At 44.8% G+C, this 26,734-nt stretch overlaps 1 protein-coding gene across 3 annotated transcripts in view; it reads right to left on the minus strand.

The window, feature by feature from the left end:
• Window positions 1–25,429, minus strand: part of mtss1 (MTSS I-BAR domain containing 1) — a 52,951-nt gene extending 27,522 nt beyond the window's left edge. For all 3 annotated transcript variants that reach the window (XM_066663359.1, XM_066663361.1, XM_066663360.1), the window contains exons 1-3: window positions 24,744–25,429; window positions 12,389–12,450; window positions 9,194–9,267 (exon numbers count right to left, since the gene is read on the minus strand). In XM_066663359.1, the coding sequence (XP_066519456.1) occupies window positions 9,194–9,267; window positions 12,389–12,450; window positions 24,744–24,815 (208 nt within the window). In that variant the 5' untranslated portion in view covers window positions 24,816–25,429. The remainder of the gene's footprint in view (window positions 1–9,193; window positions 9,268–12,388; window positions 12,451–24,743) is intronic.
• Window positions 25,430–26,734: the final 1,305 nt, after the last annotated feature.

A 26,734-nucleotide genomic window follows, 5' to 3' on the forward strand; every position in this document is an offset into this window, starting at 1 on the left:
GTTTCCGCTCACAGTGTTGCCCACACGCCCAGAGTAAAGCCGCTGTGACTCGGGCGGCGCAGAGGGTTGGGCCGCACGCTTCGGTTGATTGAGTGCGTGAGAGCGGTCAGCGGACCCCCGGGGGAAGGAGGCAGGGCGGGGGGGGGGTTATCTGTGACACACTAACTACACCACATCGGGACAGACTGAGTTTATCAGGAGTGTTTCTCCTTACCGCAGGGACACGCTCCACTCTCCTGACACAGTGGAACATAGCTGTGAGGATCTGATGGTGCTCAGCCTCGTGTTCATTGCTGATGTAAAAGTTTGGTGGACAAATCTGTATCTCTCTCTCTGTTCTGTCTCTCTCTCTTTTCATTCTCACCCTGTTCTCTCACTCCCTCTCTCTGCCTCCCTCTCTCCCCATCTCTCTGTTTGTACATCTCTCTCTCTACAATCTTTTGCTTCTGTTCTCTCTGTTCCTCTCTCTCACTCAACCCTGTTCCCTCTTTTCTCCACCCTCTCTCTCCCTGCATCTCTGCTCAGACATTTCCAGCTTCATCAAGGCAGTGACCATTAGCCGCCCACAGTTGACTTCACCACTCAGTCATATTTATAACTCCAAACGCTCAGGAGAGGCTCGGCATGCAGCACTGAGAGAGACACTCTACTGAGAACACCATTCCACTCTTCCACACCCCAGAGGAACTCCATCACTATTCATTTTGGATTAAATTCCCAGCTCTATAACGGCCCAGAACTGTCCAATGTTCCATCCAAAGCATGGACACAGGAGACCCGCCGTGCCCAGACACATCACCACCCTCCATTTACTGAGGGAACTCTGTCTTTAGCACTCAGTCTGTGGTAGACCACTCTCAGATACACACACACACCCACCCACCCACCCCACTCCTGGAAGTGAGTCACTACAGAAAGAGGATGTGTCTGTGCCGAGTTAGTGCCCAGTTCCCGTCACGAGGAGATCTCTCTCAGCCACAGGCCTCAGCACGGGACGAGCAGGGCACGGGGGACATCTCCTTTATCTCCCTCCAGAGGAGCGTCTAACTCTCCAGGGAGAAACCTGAGAGCTCACTACTGAGATCGTTAGTCCATGGCTCTACATCCACTCAGACCTTCAGGCCGCAGCTCTCTGCTGACCTCTGTTAATGAGCTCGGTTCTTAAACGCTCTGCAGCTCCGATTTTGTCTGGAAAAATCAACAGGACTCTCCTCAGGGTCCGGCCAACACCAACTCCGACACCTTCTTCACTCACACACACCTCTGAACTCACTTTCTCCTCCACACTCTGGAGAACTGAGACTGAGTTTTCCTCTAGAATCACGTTGTCCCGTGACAGTTTACTACATTTATTAAACTAAACAAAACCCAATGCGTCGCCTGGAACATTCAGAGCTCCGTAAACCCAGACACTCCACACAGACTTCATTCACACAGGCTCCATCACCCTCCTCCACAGTGGAACACAGTCCTGGACTTAATCTAACGTCTGCGACCTGCTTTATGAAGCTTTTCCACTGCAGGGTCCCTACTGGATTCGACTGGTCTTTTCCCCTCCTCCACCAAGTGAATCAGGTTCTGGTTCTGGAAGCGGGTTCTTGTTTAGTGGCTGTTCTTTCGTGGTTCAGAGCGATCTAAGTAGGGACTAAACCTTGCAGAGCACTGATTGTCCAGAGAGAGTCATCACTCTACGCCACGCAACGCAGACGACCAGCACCAACTCTCCATCTGTAAAAACTCCAGCTGCAGCAGAGATCACGTTTGTTTTTATCCGACTCCACACGCTACATTTCACCAGACTCCACTACAGTCCACCAGACTCCACTAGAATCCACTCCACTAGTTCCCGTAGCGCCGCTGGAGAATCGCTGCATTGTTCTGATCGGCCGCTTTGAGCCGGACAAAAACACACACTCAAACATCCCCAGGGTCTGAGGAAGTAAATGAGTATTGTTTCTCTAACTGAAGCCTCTGTAAAGTCACACTGAACTGAGCACAGCACCACAACACAACTAGGGAACCAGACTCCACTACAGTCCACCAGAATCCACTACAGTCCAGTACATTCACATCATTTTTGTCAGATTTTGAATAATTTTCTTTGGTTTTAAAGCCTCTGTTTGGCTCTGCATAATTGTACAGGGCTCTAAACAGTTTTTTTTTAACCCAAACCATCCTGCTCTTTGACCTCAGAACATATTCATGTGGTTCTCAGAACTTTGTCTCATATCTTAAAATGTTTTGGTTGGCTCTATATCAATTTTCCAAATATTTTTTTTTTTTTTTGATTGAAATAACATTTTTCACTTTCCAATTTTAATTTGGTTCTTGAAACTTTATCTTGGTTCTCAAAAGATTTGCGATCTGCTGGAACTCAAATCCTTTCCTTTGGTTTTTAAAGCCTTTACTTGTCTCTCCGCCACTTAACTGGGTTCTAAACCCATTTTTTGGTTCTCAGAATATTGTTCCAGGTTTAGACCTTTCTGTGTTTGTCAGCACTGTTATTTTGTTGGTTCTGAACCCCTCCTTGCTGCCGTGGGTGTTCCTGCAGTGCTCTGAGTGACACGGTAATAATAAGAGTTCAGAGGCGTCTGAGGATCTTGTGACGGAGCGTTTGGGAACTGGACTCCACTGAGATAAAAGGGAGCGCAGAGATCATTATGTAAGAGATACCTCCGGCACCAGGGGAACGGGTCACGAGGGAGTTCCCGGAGCGCCGCTGGAGAATCGCCGCATTGTTCTGATCGGCCGCTTTGAGCCGGACACAAACACACACTCAAACACCAGCCTCCAGCTGCAGACAAACACAGAGCACAGCACCACACCACAACTAGGGATGCTCCGATTTTTTTTTTTTTTGAGCCGATACAATGATCAATAATTAGCCCTTTGTGTCGCCCATACTGATAATAACAGATAATTTAATCTTTTTTAAATTAAAATCACATTGGATTAAAGCAAAACTAATTCTTTTTATTGTGTGTTTTCACAGGACAAGCCTCTTCTTCAGCGTTTGTACATCTCGGGAGGGAGAGCGAGAGCTAGAGAGAGAGAGAGACAGAGAGAGACAGAAAGAGTGAGTCAGTGTGTGTGTGCTGATATTTTAAAGTAGTTTTCACCCTTAAAACCAACAATAAAGTGGAAGTTTGTCAGAGCTGTGTATTTATAGGCGTCAGTGCAGATGCACACACACTCATCAGACCAGCGTCAGACGATGATAACAATAACATATCAGTAAAGAATACATCAGCCGCTGCTGTATCGTACATCACCAACAACCACAGGACAGCCTCCAGATGGAGAGTGACACAGCCACAGGGCTCTGCAGCACCACGCAGCTAAAGCAGTGAATTCAGCTGCTGTTTAAAGCAACACTAGGTACAAACTGGATTCCAAAAAAGTTGGGACACTAAACAAATGGTGAATAAAAACAGAATGTAATGATGTGGAGGTGCCAACATCTAATATTTTATAAGTTTAAACTGAGAGAATGTATCATTTTAAGGGAAAATATGTTTTCAAAATTTCAAAAAAGAAAAAGGCGCTATACAAATAAATTTGATTTGATTTGATGAAGCGCCAAATGTTCTCTATAGGTGAAAGATCTGGACTGCAGGCTGCCATTTCAGTACCCGGATCCTTCTCCTACGTAGCCATGATGTTGTGATTGCTGCAGAATGTGGTCTGGCATTATCTTGTTGAAAAATGCAGGGTCTTCCCTGAAAGAGATGACGTCTAGATGGGAGCATATGTTGTTCTAGAACCTGAACATAGTTCTCTGCATTAATGGTGCCTTTCCAGACATGCAAGCTGCCCATGCCACAAGCACTCATGCAACCCCATACCATCAGTGATGCAGGCTTCTGAACGGAGCGTTGATAACAACTTGGGTTATCCTTGTCCTCTCTGGTCCGGATGACATGGCGTCCCAGTGTTCCATAAAGAACTTCAAATCGTGACTCATCTGACCACAGAACAGTCTTTCATTTTGCCACACTCCATTTTAAAAGACCCCTGGCCCAGTGCAAACGTCTGAGCTTGTGGAGCTTGCTTAGAAATGGCTTCCTATTTGCACTGTAGAGTTTCAGCTGGCAACAGCTGATGGCACGGTGGATTGTGTTCACTGACAATGCTTTCAGGAAATATTCCTGAGCCCATTCTGTTATTTCCTTGACAGTGGCATTCCTGTTTGAGGTGCAGTGATGTTTAAGGGCTGGGAGATCACGAGCATCCAGTAGAGTTTTACGGCCTTGACCCTTACGCACAGCAATTGTTCCAGATTCTCTGAATCTTTTGATGATGTTATGCACGTTTGATGATGATAACTTAAAAGTCTTTGCTATTTTATGCTGGGTAACACCATTCTGGTATTGCTGCACTATCTTTCTGCGCAACAATGGTGGAATTGGTGATCCTCTTACCATCTTGGCTTCAGAGAGACCCCGAAACTCTGAGAAGCTCTTTTTATACCCTATCATGTTGTCAATTGACCTAATTAGTGTTAATTGGTCTTCCAGTGGTTCGTTATATGCTCAATTTCCTTTTTCCAGCCACTTATTGCTACTTGTCCCAACTTTTTTGACACTGTGAAATTTTGAATCAACATATTTTTCCTTTAAAATGTTACATTTACTCAGATTAAACTTTTGATCTGTCATCTATGTTCTATTACGAATAAAATACTGACATTTGCCATCTCCACATCTTTGCATTCAATTTTTATTCACAATTTGTTTAATGTCCCAACTTTTGTGGAATACGGTCTGTAACATTTTACCTTAAAGCACCTGCTTCAGATTCACTGCCTCTGTCTTTACTCCGGGTTCAGCACTGCAGAAACTGCACTATGTAATTTTAGAGGAGGGTAGGACACCACCCCCTACTTCTTTACAGCGCTGTAAAAGTGAATTCCCCTCTGAAATAAGAGCAGGTCTCAGCTATTGCTGCTTTAAAGAGAAATTGGCTGCTGAGGGAATGTTACTTTAACAGCGCAGTGGCACGGTTCAGTGTGACTTTACAGAGGCTTCAGTTAGAGAAACAACACTCATTTACTTCCTCAGACCCTGGGGCTACTGACTGCTCCACTCCTGCACTTCTGGGGTTAGAACAGAGGAGGGCAGCGTTTTTCAATGGCCCCCACAGTGTGTGTGTGTATACACTTGGTGGGGGATTAGAGACAGTTGTCTCTATATTTGGTCTAAAGTCTCCTACCCCCCTCCCCCCAGGACTGATCATCTGTCCACACACACACAACGCTTCACAACAGGTGGAGAACACCACCAGGAACAAAGGGCTCCACTCGTCACTGACCACTGTGCCTCTTTAAAAAGCAGAGAGAGAGAGAGAGACAGACAGACAGACAGACAGGCAGACAGACAGACAGACAGAGAGAGCGAGAGAGGGAGACAGAGACAGAGGGAGAGAGGCAGACAGGGAGAGAGAGAGAGAGAGAGAGACACAGACAAGAGGACAGGGAGTGAGAGAAAGACAGAGTGAGAGAGAGAGAGAGAGAAGCCTCCCTGAAGGGAGAAACTCAAAAGAGAAACTCAAGTGTGAGGATGAGTTGAGGTGGAGGGAGCGGAGCAGTGCAGTGAATGGAGGATGGAAGGAGGGATGAAAGAGGAGGGGAAAAAGAAATGAAAGGATAATTAAAGGGTTGCGTAAACAGAGAATATCTGGTCCTTTCTCCACCCTCGGATGGGAACAGAGAACCGAAAGTGTCCACCACAGACATTAGAGCTGTACAATTAAAAACATCTTTTACAGCTCCCCTTTCATCTCTCAGCCTCAAAGATCACCTCCTTGTTTCAAGTAAAATGTTCAAAAGAGAATAAATACCTTAATCTCATCAAAAATTAAACACTGAATCAGAACTGTGCCCCAGTGTTGAGTTCTGGGATCACTACAGTTTACTACAGACCTGCCAAAACATTACAACCACCTCCCTGTCTCTCCCCTCACTGTCCCCTCTCTCTACTCCACTGTCCCCTCACTGTCCTCTCTCTCAGCTCCACTGTCCCCTCACTGTCCTCTCTCTCAGCTCCACTGTCCCCTCGCTGTCCCCTCTCTCAGCTTCACTGTTCCCTCACTCTCCCCTCTCTCAGCTCCACTGTCCCCTCTCTCAGCTCCACTGTCCACTCACTGTCCCCTCTCTCAGCTCCACTGTCCACTCTCTCAGCTCCACTGTCCACTCTCTCAGCTCCACTGTCCACTCACTCAGCTCCACTGTCCCCTCACTGTCCCCTCTCTCAGTTTCAGTGTCCCCTCTCTCAGCTACACTGTCCCCTCTCTCAGCTCCAGTGTCCCACTGGAACATTAACTCTGAAGTTGTTTTGGTGTTTGCGTCTCTTACTTTAACTTGCCGTTTCATGTTAAATAGTGTACAAGTCTTATTCTGTTCCCTGTTTTTCATTCTACTGTCTGTTCCACCTTAAATTCTTCAGTGGTCACCTTCTGACATCTGTCCTTTTGTTAGAACTCTATGTTCCACATAAATGAGGCAACAAGGATATTTTGTTGCTTAACCTCCTTAAAATAACACTCTGTTCCACATTAAATGGTAGTTTTCAGGTGTTTGGTTCTGTTTCGATGTAGAAGTTTGGTTTCATTGTGTCGTTTAAAAATGATAAACATAGCCACGAGGTTCCTGTGAAACCGTGACTGTAACTGTATGTGGTAATGTTGTGAAACGACTGCGCTGAACGTTACCTAATCGTCTTCCTCAGTGCCGTGACGTTAAAGGTGTGTCTCACCTGCGGCAGGTAAACAGGTAAATCTCTGGAACTCTCCTCACCTGTACACTCCCTGTCCTGGGCAAGTCTAAACACTGGTGTTTCTGTTTTTTTTATTTCCAGGCAAGCAGGTGCTGCGCTGGTGAATTCTCAGCAGGCACAGGACGCTTCACTTCTCCCCGAGTGTAAAACCTGTTTGTAAACCCTCAGTGTTGTTGTTTACTGCTGGTGTTTACTGTGAAAGTCATTCTGGTTCTAATTAAGCCTTAAGGTTCTCTATAAATCAACATTTCACAGAGGGATGACGGTGAAACTATGGTTAAGATGTACACAATGTTGATTTTTCAAATGAAACAGGTCCTCCAAAGAGAACATGACAATGTTAGAGCAGAGTCTAACCAAAGCCCAAAGTCTCCAGGCAGAGATTTCTGTTCTTACGAGACCAGGCTCATATCCCCGAGTTGAAAGAGACCAGTAAACTCAAAACTCGCCGTCACAGAGGCATTTCAAATCAAATTCAAAATCACTGATAACATTTGTGGCGTATGGCAGGATCCTGAAAGACACCTGTACCAGGTAAACATTACAGCAGCTCAACACACTCAGAGGAGAACAATCTCAACACTGAGGGGTTTAAAACTCCAGCAGCACGGCTGTGTCTGATCCACTCTACACCAGGACTATGGATGTCACGATACCAGAAATGTAAAGTCGGTACCAATACCGGTAAAATTCCACGATTCTCGATACCAACTTCGATCCCACGACAAAAAAAATAAACCAAGCCTTTTTTCAGAGGAAAAAAAAAAATTTGGTGCAATTAAGTTTTTTTTTTTCGTTTGTTTTGTTTCCTGTTGTTCCTAACTCTAGTGCTCTAACCCTTTAAATGCCAGATGTGAGGTGGGCGCTTCACTCTGATTGGCTGTAGAGCAAGGCAGCCTTGAGTGGCGTGTCGCTGGCGCGCTGAGAGCCTGAGCTACATGGGGATCATGTTTTAATAGTTTTTTTTTGTGTGTGTGTTTTGTAACACTTTTGCCAGTACTCTTTACACAACCTGAGGATCACTAAGGAACGTTTTGACAGAAAGACTCTAACGTGGTCTCGTTTTGAATGGAGCAGCCCGAGGTAAGCGCTGGTTTGCTTTGTGTGAGAGTCGCTCCTGGGCTCTTCAGGCCTCGTGATGCAGCGGTTTGGTTTAGTCGTCGGACTCAAACGTTAAATATTTTCATGCATAACTTTTTTTTTTTTCCCCAACCAGTCGCCGCGGACCTGTTGCTTCTGCCGGCGCCATTTCTCGTGTTGGTGTTGTTTTAGCTTTCTCAGCTGATTAGCGTGTAGGCTTATGGAGACCTCGTGTGGACTGGGGGATCTGTGAAACCTCCGGTACCGCAGGAAACAACAATCATATAGTTTTCAGAATTATGGTATGGACCTGCTAAAATATCGGTGCTTGTGACATCTCTAACCAGCACAATACACAGTAACGGAGCCCTGTGATCTAGAATTCCCAACACTGTTGGCAAACAATTCCAACACCAGTGCTCTTGCTCAGACTCCAGGGTTCAGTGACCCAGACTCATAAGGAGAGCTGACTGGTGAAGGGTTTTCAGCGCTGTGCAGTTCGGCTCAGCACAGCCCGACAGTGCACTCTTCTGAGAGAGAGCAGATTTCATCGGCTGCTGCTGGAGGAACAGAACAGTTGTAAATAAGTGAAATAAGACGGTTCTACAATGTTCAGAACAGACACTTGTGGTTTAACCCACACCACAGCAGATGATTTTCCAGTGAAACCAAAATCACACACATTTAGAGATAAAGCCTCATAGCTGTGAGCACAGAGTCGAGTGAAGGCTCTTCTGAGTGTTTTGTCTGTTTTCAGCTTCATTCCTCTCTGTTTTAACCCAAACTCAGCTCTAAACTCACACTGCGGGGGGAGACTGGGCTTGTATTTATCCACCACCTGTTTACAGAGTGTGACGTCAGCAGTCAGTGAGCTCCCATAGCGCCCTCTCCCTGTGGCTCTCTTATATTCACATGAATTAACTATTAGGCCTTGTGCTTAAGCCAAAAATTAGAAATTTGACACGCCACACACAGAAACACGTCCTCATTTTGAGACACCGTCCACATTTTTAAACACCTAAGTATACAATATTACCGTTATACCGCCCAACCCTAGCGTTTACACCTCTACTAAACAAACAATAAAAATTAAAATACAGGCCAACACAAAACTAATATTAAACAAATACCAAGTAATAAACATTCATTCACTGTCTGTAGGGGCTTCGCCAGTTCAGTGTCGTTGTGGGTCCAGAGCCTACCACCAACGGATAAATAAATACCACACAAACAACACTGCACTAAAGGTTGAGAGGAATGTGCAGCCAGCGTTCATCACGATATTCTCTGGAAGCACAGGAAAAATGAGCAGGAAACTGAAGATTTCCACAGGGTCTCACCTCTGGTTCCGGTTGCGATGTCGGCCACCTTCTGGAAAGCATCCAGGAAAGAGCTGGTGACGAGGATGGTGGTCCTGAGGAACACAGAAAAAAAAAACACTTTACACGGCTCTAAACACGTCATCTCTTCACTGAGGCTTCCACCGGCCACCAGCCACTGTCCGGGTTTACAGCAAACCCAGATTAGAGCTAATTCAGAGAAATAAACACTTTCATTCAACACAGAACTGAGACATGACTTTGCTTATTAAAGGAACCGTCTGTAACACTCGCACGAACGTGTAGGCAGCTGGAGGTCTTTGGAAACCACAACAATGGTAACGTTAAGCGGTGTTTACTCATGGTGTATTGGCGTGTTGTTGTTGTTGTTGTTTGGGGCTGAACACAGCTCCGTCATCAGTTCAGACAGATCAGTAGAGTTTGTTCCTTCTTTGTTGCAGCGTCCAGCTCTCGCTGGATTCTTTCGTCGGCCACCGATCCAAGGAGCGTTTGAACCTCTTCAAAAGACCACGGCATAATTTTACGAGCTGCCATCGTGAGTCGGATAAAAACAAACGTGATCTCTGCTGCAGCTGGAGATTTTACAGATGGAGAGTTGGTGCTGGACGTCTGCGTTACGTAGAGTGACGACTCTCTCTGGACAATCAGCGCTCTGCAAGGTTTACACGCCACGGTTTAGTCCCTACTCGACTCGCTCTGAACCACGAGAGAACAGCCACTAAACAAGAACCCGCTTCCAGAACCAGAACCTGATTTACCTGGTGGAGGAGTGGGGAAAAAATAAAAATAAAAAGGCCAGTAGAGTAGGGAGCATGCAGTGTCATTAGTATTGGGAATGATAATCTGAGACTTGTGTAGTTGACCAAGGATGTACACTGAGGACTATACAGTATTGGTGTGGAATGTGAATGAAGTGGATGTTATGAAGGACTCCGTTTGCAGATGCAGGTCATTAGGGCTTTAGCATCTTTGGCACTGGTGATACATTCCTTTAGTCTGTCCATCTTTGTGTCTATGTGTGTGTGGGTGTGTGTTCGTTCCCCCTCTCCTCTGCAGTCTCTATCCACACTCTCAGGTGCCGTCATTATCTCTCCTCCCACACTACACACTCACCCAGCCTTCCTGCACTAAAGGCCAACATTACGCAAGAACACACTCCAGCAGCAGTGGAAGTGGACATTCAGACGATATTGTTCACTTGTTGAGTGTTCACATTAATGTGTGAATCTGGAGCCCACCAACACACACACTGTGAAACAAGACCCCAGTCAGTTTTCTGTGCGCTGCCTGAGTCAGAAACACCGGATAAAACGAGTCGCTCTGATTCTGCTCCGCTTCTGACGTCAAGTGCAGAGACTTTAGAATGGCCCCGCCCCCTCGTCTGATTCTGAGTCCAATCTCAGCGCTGGACCCGTGTTTATGTGATAGCACAAAGACAAGGTTAAACTCAGCAAAACAGACACAACGAGTGCGGAGATATAAGAACACTGAGTAAAAATGGAGAAGAAAGAGAACAGAGTGAAAACGGCTAAAAAAACAGAGCTTCTGCTCCTCACTGCTGTGCGCTCTGGATCGGGGTGAACAGCGAGCGGCTCATTATCATTTAAAAGAACAGGCGCTGAAAGCGGGCGTTCTGAACAGGGCAGAAAAACTCCATCAGTGTTCTGTGCTGCCTTTCAACACCACACCACTCTGCAGGAGATACCATAGCTATACACAAGTTTACAGCCAGGGGGCAACGTTAATAACTGCCCCAGACCACAGGGCAATTAAACATCCCCAAATGTTACACCAAATTACATTGCATGTCTCTTCTAAAGATTATAGCCCAGCACCCGAGTGCATAAAACACTCACAGTGAAAACGTACCTTAAGTTTAAGAGCTGTTTAAGGAAAATATTAAGTGTGGTACCCAAGGGCTCTGTTAAGGGAGATGGTCATAACCCTTACGTCCGTTAAGTAGTGCCTTAAAAACCGTCACGTGTCTCATAAAGATCCTTAACAGTCAGTTCCCTTAGATTTATTTAAGGGACGGAGAACCTCACCTGAACGCTCAGACGACACAGAACACAGTGAATCTTTAGAAGTTCTTTGAAGATGATCGTGTTCCTAGGAGAGTTTTTGGAGACAGAGAACATCCTTCACAGCCTCTGAGTTATGAAGAGTTATTAGGAGAGAACAGATTTGACTGTCGCTCTGTTTATGACATCACTAGAGAGCTGGAAGACGAACTCAGACTCTGTACACAGTGGAACAGCGCTTTACAGCTCCAGACAGTGAGCGCCGTCTCTCTCAGAAACCATAATTACTGATATTTATTATTACATTATGCGGTCCTTAGCATTGACGGTGAGGTCACAGTGTGTGTGTGTCTGTGTGTTTATTTATATATATATTTACAGATGTTTTTAGAAATAAATATGCACTGGGGTCAGTGTAAGCTCTGGTCGGAACAAAGACCTTCCGGAGTGTGTGCAGCAGGTCCTCGATTCTGAGGCGCTGGGGTCAGGAACCTCTTGGTTACAGCTCCTTATTGATCACTGGCCTCTGCAGTGGGCATCACGCCTATATAAGGAGTTCCCATGTCAGAGCTGCACGCCCAGAATCAATAACGTTAACCTCAGTGCAGCCTCCAGATCAGTGTCACAGAGCTCTGCTGAATCACAGCGTCCAGGCTGCAGTAAATGGAGTGTGTGAGTGGAGTGTGTCTGATGTTTATCACACACACACAGAGAGAGAGAGAGAGAGAGAGAGAGAGAGAGAGAGAGAGCGAGAGCCTTTGGGAGGGTCATTATCCTGTTTACTCTTCGGGGACAAAAGGGCAAGAGATAAACACTAAAATAAACACAACTGTCAACTAGGAGTCAATATCAGTCCAATATCTCTCTAACTCTCTCTCTCTCTATTTCCCTCTTGTTCTGTTGCTTTTTTCTTTCCTCTCGTGCTCTGTACTCAAACACAGACACAATAGACACAGAGGGGTTTGTGTGGATGAATCTGTATCGGCTGCATTTTAGTAACTGCTGGATGTTATGGGAGGATTCAGCGGGTGGTTTGTTTCAGCCACAGACTAAAAGCTTGTGTCTGATTGGCTCCACTGAACATTATGGGAGGAGTCATCCGTGGGGGAGGGTGACCATGTATAAACAAGATTTAAAGGGTGTGTGTTTAAGAGAAGGGGAGGAGTTATCTTACCTCAGCTGAGATTGGAGTTTAGTTCCTTTCGTCACAAAGTCCTCCCAGACTGGATAGCTTGCCTAGAGAGAGAGAGAGAGAGGGAAACAGGGACCGAGAGAGAGAGAGAGAGAGATGTTAATAATGTTGTAGCGATGAGGTGCGTTTCTGAAGCTGATCATATTCACTGTTGGAAATGCAACAGGAAAGGGTGGGGCTAATCGTAATGTGGACTGAGGACTGTTTGTATGTTTCCGTGGATGTGTAATTATGTACTTGTCTTTATTCTTTGTATGTCATTTCTGTGTGTATAGATTGATTAGTAACATTGTACGCTTTGATTTATGAGAATGTCCCGGAGTATCTCCTGCATGTGCTGCCACATGCCTAATGCCTGGCCCACACTAAAGAATTTTAAAAGTCCTGACCAATGTCGAAAATCTGAGACACCCCACACACAAAGACATTTTTCACAGATTTGTCAGTGCTCGATCGTTGTTAGTCTTCAAAGTCCCCACACTACACAATCTGCCCTGAATACACACCACACACTTTCCGATCACACACACCGATAGACAGCTCCGCTAACCAGAACCTCGCAGAAGTTTCTCCTGAAATGCTACATCCCGAGAGCAGGCAGGAGTTTCTCTTGCACTCTGGCCGTGTCAGAAACAGACAGCAACTGGTTCCCAGTGCTCTTGCTCACTCACAGCAGCTTTTTAAAATGTTTGTAACTGAGTCACTTTTGAGTATTAAATATTTCAGCACATTGCCAAGGCCCTGTTCACTAGCGCCCCCTGGCCAGAGGCATTACAACTGAAGATATTAGAGCAAGAGCAGGCAGCATTTTAAACAAGCTTTAAATACTGATACGATTCCATCAGAACAATGCCCCGGTTACAGCTCTCCGCTCGGGTCAGACACGGCCGGGATGTAAACAAACACAGTGGATGGAGGTGAAACAATCCCAGCTCGACTCTCACTGGTTTATCATCCTTCAGGCCTGACGTTAAAGTGGCGTTTCACACAGAGTCAGTGTCCACCCCATATTACAGCACTCCGAGTCGGAAATACTGAACATGTTACATACTCGCCATTCACAGAGGAGAATCAGAGGAGTAAAGACTGGATTATGGACTCCCCGCCCTGCAGGATAATCAGGGAAGACATACGTTTAAGATCACCCTGAAATCGAGAGGCCTCGGGAGGAACGAATCACCACATTATCCCGGAGTGTGGGTCAGGCTTTACTTGTGACCATGATATACATCTACTTTTACAGTGCTTACTTATTTAGCAGCTTCTCATTAGCATTTTCTACTCCACCTTAAATGGTTGAACTGGAAGAGTTTACTGCTGTTTCCCTTCTCTTTTTTATTTATATATATATATATATTTTTTTTTTTTATTAAATGTCTTTTATTGCACTTCTGTGTTTTATACTTTAATTTGTTTTATGTCTTGTTTTATTTTCTTTTAAATGACTTGTTATCTTCTACTGTAATAATTCTGTACTGTTCTGTAAAGCGTTTTTAATGGTCGTTTTGAGAGAAAGGTGCTGTATAAATAAGGCCTTGCCTTGTCTCCTGATAATGATGCAGTGTTGGATTCCCTGTGTACGGAGCTGGTGTGTGGTTTGGGATAAAGCCGATGTAATGAAGTGGGAATAACATTGGTTTAAATTTTAGCTTACTTTATGTTTACTACAATAACACACACAAACCCAGGACCGTGTTTGTGTGTGTGTGTGATCCTCCCTCATGTGAACTCTGAATGTTAAACACTCAGGACTACTGAGGAAGGTATAAAATGGCGTTGCAGTTTTCCCTGAAGGATCCCAGGGTGGTGACGGTGTTGAGTTTACTGTTAAAAGGTCTTTACATCTTTTCTGCTCTTTGCCGGAGTTATGGCTGTGACTACAGCACCTGCTCTCGGCCTGTTCTGACTTTTACGTTCACTCAGCCTCCAGTGATGTGTCCAAACCATCCACAATGGTGTTTTCACACTGAACACACACTGGACCTTGGTTCTGTTTGGTTCTGTTTGACCCAGGACTGAGACCAACTATTTTGGTTCAGACCCTGGTCTGAGGCTTGTTTCTCATACACACACACGTATATTCTCTCACACACATTTACATGCACAAACACCCACAGACAGACAGACACACACACACATATATATGGAAAGACAGAAACAGACACACACACATACAAACAGATGTCCACACACACACAGATACCAAGAATTGGACTCACACGCGAGCACAAACACCTGACACACTGCAGATATTTCCCTGTGTAAAACTGCCCAAGGTTGTGTGTGTGTGTGTGTGTGTGTGTGTGTGTGTGTGAGAGAGAGAGAGTGAGTCACTGCTGAAGCTCCTCACGTGGTGGAACTGTTCCAACTCGCCCCAAACACCTCAGCCCCGCCTCTAACACCAAACACCCCTCCGGCCGACTCCTGGCATTGAGCAGGGGGACCTCCGACTCATGTGCAGCTGCTTCAGAGCGTCCCATTAACTGCATTAATGACACAGGGCATTTCCACAGCACGTGGACAGACTTGTCCTTGCTCACGGCCCGGAGGATCAAACAAAGCAGCTGCACACAAGGCTAAGGTCGGCGTGTCTAATGCCAAGAGTCCTATGGACTAATACAGATCAGTACACACCAGTCCAAATATTTATACTAGGAACTGCTTCTCTAACTTCATACACTTACAAAAGGCTAATTATTTGCTCTTTGTTCTTTCAAATATCATGAGATAATCCAGAATGTTGAATCAAACCGAAGCGTGACCAGAGTGCAGCGTTACACCACTAGTATCGACAGAAATTAAGAATTATATTGTGATATAAATTTCAGCCGTATCGTCCAGCCCTAGAACACAGTGAATAACCTTTACAGAAAAATAAAGAACCAAAAATGATACGCTCTGGAGCAGCTGCACATGACACTATCACAGTGCTCAATGCCAGTATGAGTTAGTGATGCACGATATATTCTCGGCCGATGTGTTATTTATCTGTGGGTTTTTTTGTCGTCTGTCCGATATTGGAATTTTAGCTGATAACACAAACAATAACGTTCCGTGTTTTTGGGCTTATTTGAAGAAGATACTTAGTTAGCATATAACAGGGGTAATGACCGCCTCTGAGAACCCCAGGGCGTTCCAGATAAAGAGAGTGGATTGTGGATGTTTGCTGACGCGCTGATGGAGTTGCACAAGTGCTGAAGACAGTGGATCCTCCCTTTAAGCTCAGCATCTTTATCTCGGAGCAGAAGTTAGTCTCGCTTCCTCTGGAGGAGAACGTTCTGAGTTGGTAATTTCTTTAGAAATGAAAACTGCTGATTTTTGGTAAAGAAAAAAAAAAAAAAAAAGGGGAACATGGTTCTAGTGTTCCCTGCTATCAGCAGATTCCAGAGACTGTGGGCTAAGACACGATGTCTAAACTCTGTGGACACCTCTCTGTACTCAACAGCTCACTGTGGACACACTGTGTCAGTTTTTCAGTTGGTGTGTTGTTTTAACGATATCGGAATTATATCATAATCGACTGAAATTTGGAAATATATTGTGATATAAATTTTGCCCGTATCGTCAAGCCCTAATATTTTAACAGTTTAAAAGTATTGTAGCAAGCATCAAGGAAGTATTCTGGCAAAACCCCATGCTGAGAACTGGGGGAACCTCCCTCCATCCCACAGGGTTCTACCAAACCGAGACACTTTTTTTTTTTTTTACCCATTTACAGACACTAGGGCTTTGTAAACACATTCCAGTGCAAACCGACTGGAGAACAGCAGATGCAGAAGAAACACCCTTGGAGATTTATACACAGTGTGTTTTTATTAAATCATGAATGTCACCTTTAATGACAGAGGGGAACTTGTGGCTGGAGTGTCACCGGCTGAAGCGCACCTGATCAAGGCACATAACCCCCAAAACTCTCCACTGGGGGCCGAGGTGGCTGCAGCCCTCTGCCCCTAGTGTGTGTGTGTGTCTGTGTCTGTGTGTGTTCACTGACAGGGATAAGTTAAATGCAGAGAATCAGTTTACTTAAGGGGATTAATAAAGGTGACTCTTCTTCTGAACTGGAGTGTTCTGTACTGCTGCTACACAGCTGTGTCTGTTGTGGATGTTTTCAGAGTTTCTGCAGAGAACAGTTTCAGAGTAAAGTCCTCCATCAGGTTTGAGGTCAGATTTATCGATCAAAATTATCAGCAACCAGTTCCTCTCGGGTGAGCTGAAGTGGTGAGTTTGATCCAGAACTAACCCCCAACACCAGCCCCTGACCCTCACTGATGATTATGAGGCTGAACTCCATCAGATCCTCACAGCTATGATCCACCACGTCTACTGTAACACCTCTCGGAGGAGCAGAGACCATCGCTGCAGTGACAGAGGTGAAAACGTGTTGGATTTAAAGCAGGTTCTGTTCCTTGTTCTGGATATAACAGGTTTAATGGCGGTCTCGGAGAACCCAAGGGCGTTCCAGGTAAAGAGGACGGATTGTGGATTTTCTTTTCTTGTGTGTTACACAGTAGAACCCGCGTGTTAAGTGTGACACCACGCGTGACGTTTTCGCATACGATCTCATCTCGGGGGCCGTGCCATACGTTCATAAGACGTGTGTTTACTGAATGAAGCTGAATGTCTCAATCAATTCTGTGATCTCAGTTCAGGTGTTCAGAAAAAGGAATCAATTAAACGCAAAATGAGGCAAACAATGTTTTGCACATTTGCAGCTCATTTTAATCTGTGTGAGCTGCAGTGCGACTGACTGTGCTCCATCTCTGTAGCTAAGAAGCCATGTAGAGAGAGGAGTGTCTCCCGCAGCTCCATCTCTAGAGCAGAATTGCTGTGGACAGAGGGAGAGAGGGAGAGAGAGAGACATCACTCCCTGTGTTGGAACGAGCTGCTACCAGAGATTCTCTTCTATTAAAAAGTAGGTTTGTATAGATAGTCACTGTTTTTTTTTTTTTAAATAAGTCGTCTGAAAACTCGCTAAATCTACCTGCAATAGTGAGTAGCGGTTTCACAATGCTGACATGTGGACAGTGGAATCTGAGGGTGATTTACTGAAGATTCCTCCTTTACTCTCAGGAGATTTAGGGAATTACTGTAAAGAGGAACCTCAGTAATAAACTATTCCACACTGTTCTGGTAAAACTTTGGTTAAACCAGGACACGGTTTATTTGTGATCCATTACGGCACTATTCTCCTGCGTAACGGAGTCTCAGGTTGTGTTTATTGATGCAGTGGTGGACTGTTTTCAGTGATAGTGGTTTTCTGAAGTATTCCAGAGACCATGTGCCTGTATTAATCACAGTGTAATGAGGGTTTCTCCTGCAGAGCTGTCTGAAGGCTGGAAGGTCAGGCTCATTCTGCAGTGGTCTGAGATTCCTCAGAGACACAGGTTCACAACATGCCAACTTCTGCGGAGACAGGGCTGTAGTTCTGACAGGGGACGGGATGCTGCACTGGGTGTGTGTGTGTGTGTTATTGATCATTATTGTGGAACTGTATTTTTGCCTGATCATTGCTCTACAAAGTTTAGAAATATATTCAAGCAAAAAGGCGACAAAAAAATCTGTAAATATAAATAAACACAAGAACGCGAAGAGCTGTTTACTGCACAGCCTTCAGCAGCGAGTCAGGTGCGTGATTCTCCGTTTGTACAGAAACGCTTCTTATTCGAAGCCTCAGGAGAAAATTCCACCCACAGTCATCCCTTCATTCCTCCTTCATCTGTTCACTTCTTTCACCTCCATCTCTCTTTTTCTTTAGAGAAGTCATTTTCACTGAGTTTAGCTGCAACTCTGTGTTTACTTCCTCTCTTTTTCACATCCTAGTGTCATAATACATTAACTGTCTCTGTCTGTCTGTCTGTCTTTCTCCTTCCCTCTTCATTTGTCTCCCTCCCTCACTCTCTCTGTGTCTGTCTGTCTCCCTCTCTCTCCATCTGTCTCCCTCTCTGTCTGTCTCTCTCTCTCTCTCCCCATCTGTCTCCCTGTCTGTATCCTTCTCTGTCCATCTCTCTCTCTGTCTGTCTGTCTGTCTCTCTCTCCCTGCCTGTTTCCCTCTCTGTCAATCTCCCACCCTCTCTCTCTCTCTGTCGGTCTCCCTCTCCCTGTCTGTGTCTCCATCTGTCTCAATGCATTGAGCTGTATGGGCCTGACCATATTCAGATACAGTATTTCCAATGTGTTAATACAACCACATTGAGCATGAAGAACATAAAAAATAATAATACATTTTTAAAAATCTTTCTCTGTGTTGTTCTAGAAAAGAGAGAGGGAGAGAGAGAGAGAGAGGTAGAAGAAAGAAACCTGTTGGTCCACTGTATCAAATAACACAACCGCAGCATTGTTTCAGTAGAAAAACCTTTTGTACGGTGGCCCAGAGGGTCAAAACACTACTCAAAAATAAAATTCAATGAGCGCTCAATTATTTTCTCCTTTAAATCTGAACCCGCCGTTACACTGACACCTGGTGGCCTGGATGTGTCAGAGACTCAATCTGGAGGACCCACTCTCTGGACAATAAACTGGTTCTTTCAAGGCCAACAAAGCTGTTTGATTCTTGTGTATGGTGGCCCAGAGAGTCACAACACAACACAGATAAGACAGCAAGGAGAACCCGACGTGAACAGAGATCCTGTGTTCCTGCGGCAGAAATGTGGGCGTGTTCGAGGCGCTCCTCTCAACCAATGAAAACAAGGAATTGTAGCCACAAGAATTTCATTGGTCAAAGTCTGTAACCTCTTCTGATTGGCTCAGGACATGCAGCAGAAAAACTGCACAGAGGAAATCCACAAACACACACCAATCTGCTCCTGAGTGATTTTATTCACACGAGGGATGTTCTTCTCTTGTGAGAATAACTTTGTAGCAAAGACACTGAAAAGAAAACGGCAAAATAAAAAAAATTATAATAAATTAAAAAAAAAACTACACTATTTTTAATAAAAAAAAAAAATATATATATATATATATATATATATATATATATATATATATATATATATATAAAAAATTTAGAAAAAAAAAATCTACGGCAATTGAAAACAAATTAACGTTTCATAATTATTTTTTGAATGAATAATAATTTTTTTATTAAAAGGATAATACATTTTACAATTTTTCCTCCTCTTTTCTGAAGCGCTGCCGTCCAAAAATGAAATTATAATTACAACAGCAAATTCATTAATTCACTGTCTGTAACCCTTATCCAGTTCAGGGCGGCGGTATGATACATAATGATATTGCAATTAGAGCTGGGCGATATGACCAAAAAAAATCTCAATATCTCAATATGCCTAAGAAAAGGCGATATACGATACAATATTATGAAAACCATAACAAAATATAACGTCAAAGTATTAGTGTTTATTATTAACGCCAAAAAGTACAGGCTGCATTATCTAACTGTAATTATCAAACTGTATGTCGAAGAAATAGTGATGTCCCGGTCAGGTTTTTTTTTTTGCCCTGATCCCTATAGGAGTCTTTAAATATTGAGTATCTCTTGACACTGTCCCGATCTGATACTTAGATGTTCCTAGCGCACACTTCAAGTAAACTCACATTAAGAAACAAACTGCCTGCATCCAAGCATCTGCTAAATTTTATTTTTAACAAAGAAAACAAATGGTTTTTTCACAAACAGTCCATACACATAATTTATTATTAATCTTATATGAAATGATCTAATGTGATTTTGATGTATGAAGAATTACTTTGATTCTAAAAGTCAGTTTTATTGCCATCAGAAACGTGTTGAGGGAAAAATACATTTGTTTTGAACGTACTCAGAAGGAAACCCATGTATCCTCGGTGTGCTCAATATAATGAATATGGTCATTTTCAAAATGCTGTAAAAAAATACTATGGATTGAATGGATATATCCCCCAGCTTTGAGCTGAAGTCACGTTCACGTCACACTATCGCGATATGGCAAAAGTCTTATCGACTTAAAAACATACCGGTATTATCGTGAAGGATATAAATCGCCCACCCCTAAATGCAATATAATAACATAAATAGTACAAATAAAACAAAAATTCCAGGACTTTAGCGGAGGACACAAAAACAAAAGGTAGGGCCTTGTGAAATTAGATCTTATTTTTATGACTTATATTTTCACCATTTGATTTGTAGATATTTAATATTTTCAGGAGAATTACAATAACAAAGTGGAACATCTGTATTACGGAACATGATTTATAGGCGTCTGTAAACACGTTTTAATTGTTTAACATTCAACCGACCATTGACAGACCTCCGCGCAGGGCGACCTGGACGTGTGCCTGTGTTAATATTTATTCAGATTCAAATCTGAACAGATTTTCCCCTGTGTGAACACACCAAACAGATTCCTGGTTCCAGAGAAGCAGACAAGCCTCACTTTCCACGTCCAAACTCATGACCACGCTGAGGCCTTTACCTGTGTTACGTCAGAAGCACGTACGTCGTAGCTCCGGCAAAGAGAGAATTCAGATGTGGAGCTGGAGGTGAGGAACAGGACAGGAGCATGTGCTCTGACTTTAGAGGAAATTAGGAGAGATTTGTACAAACAGAAAACCACAGCCTGTTGTGTGAGATGTTTATGTGGAGAATGATTTGAACTGAACTGAGATCAGCGATATTCCACACTAATGAAACTCGGCTGGCTTTCAGTCGTCGGCTCGACCTCGGCACCGAGGAGCTCCACGACGACTGTGGTGTGGTTCTCTTTTATTCTCCTGTGGATTCACAGAGAGACAGCACCATTCAGCGCCACGCCGCTCTCCACGTTTATGTCACGGCTGTTTACTTAAAGTAACGTTAGGTTTAGTCCATTACCCCTCCACCCCAACACAACACTCGCTCCTCACACACCACACAATACACTCCGCTTTCCATTCCACCTTAAACTGAGCGGCAGGTACATGGCATGTGCTGCAGTATTTAAGGTGGAAGTGGACAGTGGTGAATATAAAGTTAACACCAGCCTTGTGCGGTGGTGAGGAGTGATGGTGTGTGGTACACAGTTGTGTTGGGCCCTCTACAGTGAACTACATCAGTCACAAACTACACTGTACACACACAGACAGCACTAGAGTTCAGATTCACACAGATGAATAAATAGAAATGATGTGTGTTAGAAATATATACTGCACTGTTAACATCTAGATTCAGTCGTTTCAGGACGTGTGTAGTGCACTACAGAGGGAGGATGGAGTGATTTGGGATTAAACCTCTTTCAGGCATCATGGTCCTTGGAAGCTTCTCTCTCAGAGGTACTATGGCCCCCTACTGGACTGGCGTGGTAATGCAGCCATTTTCATTTTCGTTTGGACTGGCATATGTTCAAAAATGGAGGGATTTTTATATATTTTTTTAATAAACGGGTCTGCGTGGCCAATTTCAGTCCCTGAGATGAGCTCCTCGTGCTTTATCAGCTGAAATTATTGAGAGCGACTGTAAACAACACAAACATCACACTCCGCTCTAAACCACCCGAGACAAATGTGGGGCAAAAGAGCTGTCGCCCTCTAGTGTGAAAACAGGGTATGATAATTGTCGAGTAAAAATCATAGCTCTTGCCCTCTGAGTAATGTATAAGAACAATTCATCGTTCCACCCTGCGCTGCATTGTGTCGCCCCCTATTGGAATCCACGTGCCAAAAACAATTTGAAAAAGTTAAACCACATTTCCTAAAGCCTCTTTCACTGGAGAATCTCTAAAGAAACTCCGGAGCGTCAGGTCTGGGCTCCAGGTCTGGAGCCCAGAGCATTCGTTTGCACGTGCAGCACACAGCGGGACGTGCTTTAGGCGTGTGGGCGGAGCCTGTGCAGTGTGTGCAGGAGAAACCCAGAAACATTTCCTGCTCTCACATGCACTGACTGACTTTACCTGGAGTCTTTAACCGGGCACGAGAAAGATAAAGTCTGGGTAATGTCCGGGAAGAATGCTGCTAGTCACGTTCAAACACAGCTCCTCGCGGAAAACTCCGGTACATTTATAGATCATCGCGTAGGAGTGAAAGGGACACCAGAGAAACCACACAGTCTATACAGCAGTGGTCGGCAGAAAAGTTCTGCCTCACTCACAAACATTCCTGAGAACCGATACACTCCCCTTCCCCCTTCGCTGTCCTCCACTCCCTCATCTGTCTCTCCACACTCCACCTTTAACACTCAGGACTCCTCTAAACTGAAGGGGAATCTCCACACACACACCCTGGAAACTGTCTGTAGAGGAGTCAGACCAAGCAGAATCAACCAACCAGTCAGTTGTTGTGACATCACAACCATGACTACATGTACACACTGTACTGATCTACAGCCAGGAGAGGATCACTGCCCTGGATCTTCACCTTCATGGACAAACACACTCATCTAACACACATCACTAACGCACACACAGGGATGTGTGGAATGCTCAGGTTTTCCTCTGACTCAAACGCCCCATTTCCCCTGTTCTCCACCTCCACATCTCCACCTGCTAAAACCCCCACATCTGAACAGCTACACCCACTAATACACCCCTATCTACATCTGCTAATACCCCCACATCTGAACAGCTACGCCTACATCTCCAACTGCTAATACACCCACATCTACACCGGCTAATACCCCCACATCTGAACAGCTACACCCACATCTACACCGGCTAATACCCCCACATCTGAACAGCTACACCTGTGAATTCGTGCCCCTGACTGGCGCCGCTGCTCTATCTCTGCTGTGTCTGAGCCGACAAAGTAGCAAATACGTCAGACGGAATACAAAATACAACACAATACAGGTACAGGTTTCCTAAAGGTTAGAGAAGAGGGCTGTGGACTGAAAGGTCATTGGGTCGATTCCCACGAGCAGCAGTAAAACTGGGGGCAGTGGGAGTGAAAGAACAGCACTGTCCTCCTCCTCAATTCACGGCTGAGGGGCCCTGGAGCAAGGCACTGAACCCACAACTGCTCCCCATGCACCTGTCTCTTTAAACCCACACTATCACACTGCAATCACATGACTCTACCCCGTCCAATCAGCCACACGGAGGGGAACCTAAACACGGAGGCAGACTGAGCGACTGGAGCGGTTCATACCAAAGAGAAACGCTACATCTGTGGTTTGGACATGAAGTGAAGACACCGAACATAAAGAAGTCAAATGTAAACACTGAGAAAAACCAGTTTCAGACCAAAGTGAATCCCCCGGTCTGTTTCACACTGAACACAATCACACACCGAATACGAACAGAGCACGGCTCAGACACAGAGACGGAGCTCCCAGCCGCATCAGAAACACACACCCCACCTTTAACACTGGAGTGTGTTTACAGCACGAGCCTCGACACTGAACTGTGAGACAACAAACTACAAATAATTCACCCTTTATTAATCGTAATCGAGGTCAAATGTTTAACCATGGTTCTGATTTTTGCTCGCATTCTATAGTAGTCTATATCTCTTTTCCTCCGTAGTTGTCCAGGGTGAGTCTAACACAGTCACAAAGTGTTTTTTCCTGTACAAACTGGGACAAGTAATTTTTTAAATGTAAAACACATGATTAAAATTGTTGTTTCATCAAAATCATCAGCACTAGTGTGTTCTGGGACTGAGAAATCCTGCTCGGAAAACCGCTCCGCATCAGCGGCCGTCTACGTTGTTGAGGTTCATCTGCTTGAACACTGGAGCAGCCCCTGGTGACTGCTTAATGCACCTTTAATATAATCTGATACTGCGTACACCGTTATCTTTATGAAACATTGTGATAATTAATGACAAAATTACTGTTATGCATTTGATCTGCATGTTTTAAAAGACCTAATTATATCGTAGATTAACTTATTCCTGAATTATTTATGAATGGTTGTATTTGGGGGCTATGTATTGCCACAGTGCTTGATAATTATAATAAGTATGCTGATAAATATTAAAAATGCACAGAACTACATCATAACGCTTTTTTTTAATGGAGCTGTTGTTCAGACACTGACAATACCCCCGATACCTAGAACCGTAACAAAAATATATCACGATTATAATCCAACACCACCGGTTCACCCTCCACTCTCAACTTTCCTGGAGCTCCGAGGTAAATCCGCTCTGGATTGGTGTATTATTTTATTAATTCTGTGTTATTTTTGGCTCATTAAAGACATTAGCCCGGTTCAGTTTCCACTGGACCAACCAGAGAACTGTTGCCAGCCAAAAGTAGAAAAGCTTTCACCATAGAAGCCTTAAAGCCCAAACATCTGTAGGAATAACTCACATTTAAAGGCTTTAAACAGCACAGAAACAACACCGCGGCCCGTGTGCACATGTTCTGAAGGCAGAAAGCTTGTAGCACGTTAGAAACATGCAGGTTAAGACGTTGAATTACCTTCATGTCGTTCATGATGGTTTGGAAGAGTCCTCCCAGAGCGCTGCACTCCTTCTCCATTCCCGCATCCATTTTAACGCGTCCGAGGAAAACCCACAAAAAATAATACACAAACAGCCTTCACAGGTTCCTATCCCGGGAAAATACACCTCCAGGGGTCCGTAAATGCCACCTCGATGGATGTAAGAGTATTTGGGTGTGTTTTTCAGGAGAAAATGGCCTAAAAACAGGGGTCAAAAATGGGAAAACAATACGTGGATAGCTCAGCTAGCGCCGCTGGCTACCCGTCCACACAGCACTGCCATTACTCGCAGCACTCACTCACTAACTTAATAAAACGCGGGGAATACATCTCAGGTTCGGATAAAAAGTGCTCCAAATGACCCAAAAGCCTCCTGCCCTTCCAAACCGAGCCTTCAGTCCCGCGAAAATAGGTCCCGAATCAGAGAAAAATATACCTAAAACGCGTCTTTAATCCGAGCGAGAGAAATGAACTACCTGCCCGGTGCCTAACGACAGCGTTCACGGACCGACTTTCGCGGTAAACCGTCCGATCCGGTTCGGAGTCAGATTCGGTTCGGTGCCGGTTTGATTCAGCCTCGCGTTCAGCGCAGAGAAATCCTTCACAGAGCCGTCGGAAAAGAACCGAGCCCGGTTCAGCTTCCCCGAGAAACTCCGGGGTAAAGTTTCACTCACGCAATTCCAGCGGAGATGATTCACTCTCTCCTATAAGTATACGTTGGTTAAGGTTTTGGCTCTTTGAGTCGGCTCTGTGTTGTTGAGTCTTTGAGATGAACTTTGGGAGTCGATTCATTTGGCAGTGAGAAGATGGAGAGAATGAGAAATTAACACAACACACATAAACACAGGTTTAATATGTATTTATTCGTACATTATCAACAGGTATTAACATGCCTCAATCAGCCCGTCTGATTCCCCACTCCGGCCACTCTGTTCTTCTACAATTACAGAGTGTAGTCCATCGGTTGCTCTGCATACTTTTCAGGCCCCCTTCGCCCGTTCTTCAGCGCTCAGAACCCCGACAGAACAGAGCTGGTCTGGGCTGTGGATCATTCTCAGCGCTGCAGTGACACTGACGAACTCTTGTCTGGGTGTTTTTGGTCGGTGGACTATTCTCAGTCCTGTAGCGACTCTGTGGGGTTTAAAAACTCCAGCAACACTGCTGTGTCTGATCCACTCGCACCAGTCAGACCCAGAACCTCCCATCAGCCCCAACCTACATGACGGACTCTGCCTCCCAGAATGTGGAACAGACGTCCACTGTCTCTTACTGTCTCTCAGTGTCACAATCTCTCACCATCTCACATTGTCTCTCACAGTCTCTCACAATCCCACACAGTCTCTCACCATCTCACATTGTCTCTCACAGCCTCTATCAGTCTCTCACAATCCCACACTGTCTCTCACCATCTCACATTGTCTCTCACAGCCTCTCTCAGTCTCTCACAATCCCACACTGTCTCTCACCATCTCACATTGTCTCTCCCAGTCTCTCACAATCCCACAGTCTCTCACTGTCTCATACTGTCTCTCATTATCCCACAGTCTCACCTTGTCTCTCACTGGCTCATACTTTCTCACACTGTCTCTCACCATCCCTCACTATCTCTCACATCCCTCACTGTCTCTCACCATCTCATATTGTCTCTCACAATCCCACACTGTCTCTCACATCTCATTGTCTCTCACAGTCTCTCTCTGTCTCTCACAATCCCAGTCTCTCAGTCTCACACTGTCTCTCATCCTCCCACAGTCTCACCTTTTCTCTCACTGTCTCATACTTTCTCACACTGTCTCTCACCATCCCTCACTATCTCTCACCATCCCTCACTGTCTCTCACTTTCTCACATTGTCTCTCACATCTCACACTGTCTCTCACCGTCTCTCATCATCCCACGGTCTCACATTTTCTCTCACTCTCTCATACTTTCTCACACTGTCTCTCACCATCTCTCATTATCTCTCACCA

This window comes from Hoplias malabaricus, chromosome 3 (genome assembly GCF_029633855.1).
Source record: "Hoplias malabaricus isolate fHopMal1 chromosome 3, fHopMal1.hap1, whole genome shotgun sequence".
NCBI classification, from domain to species: Eukaryota; Metazoa; Chordata; class Actinopteri; order Characiformes; family Erythrinidae; genus Hoplias; species Hoplias malabaricus.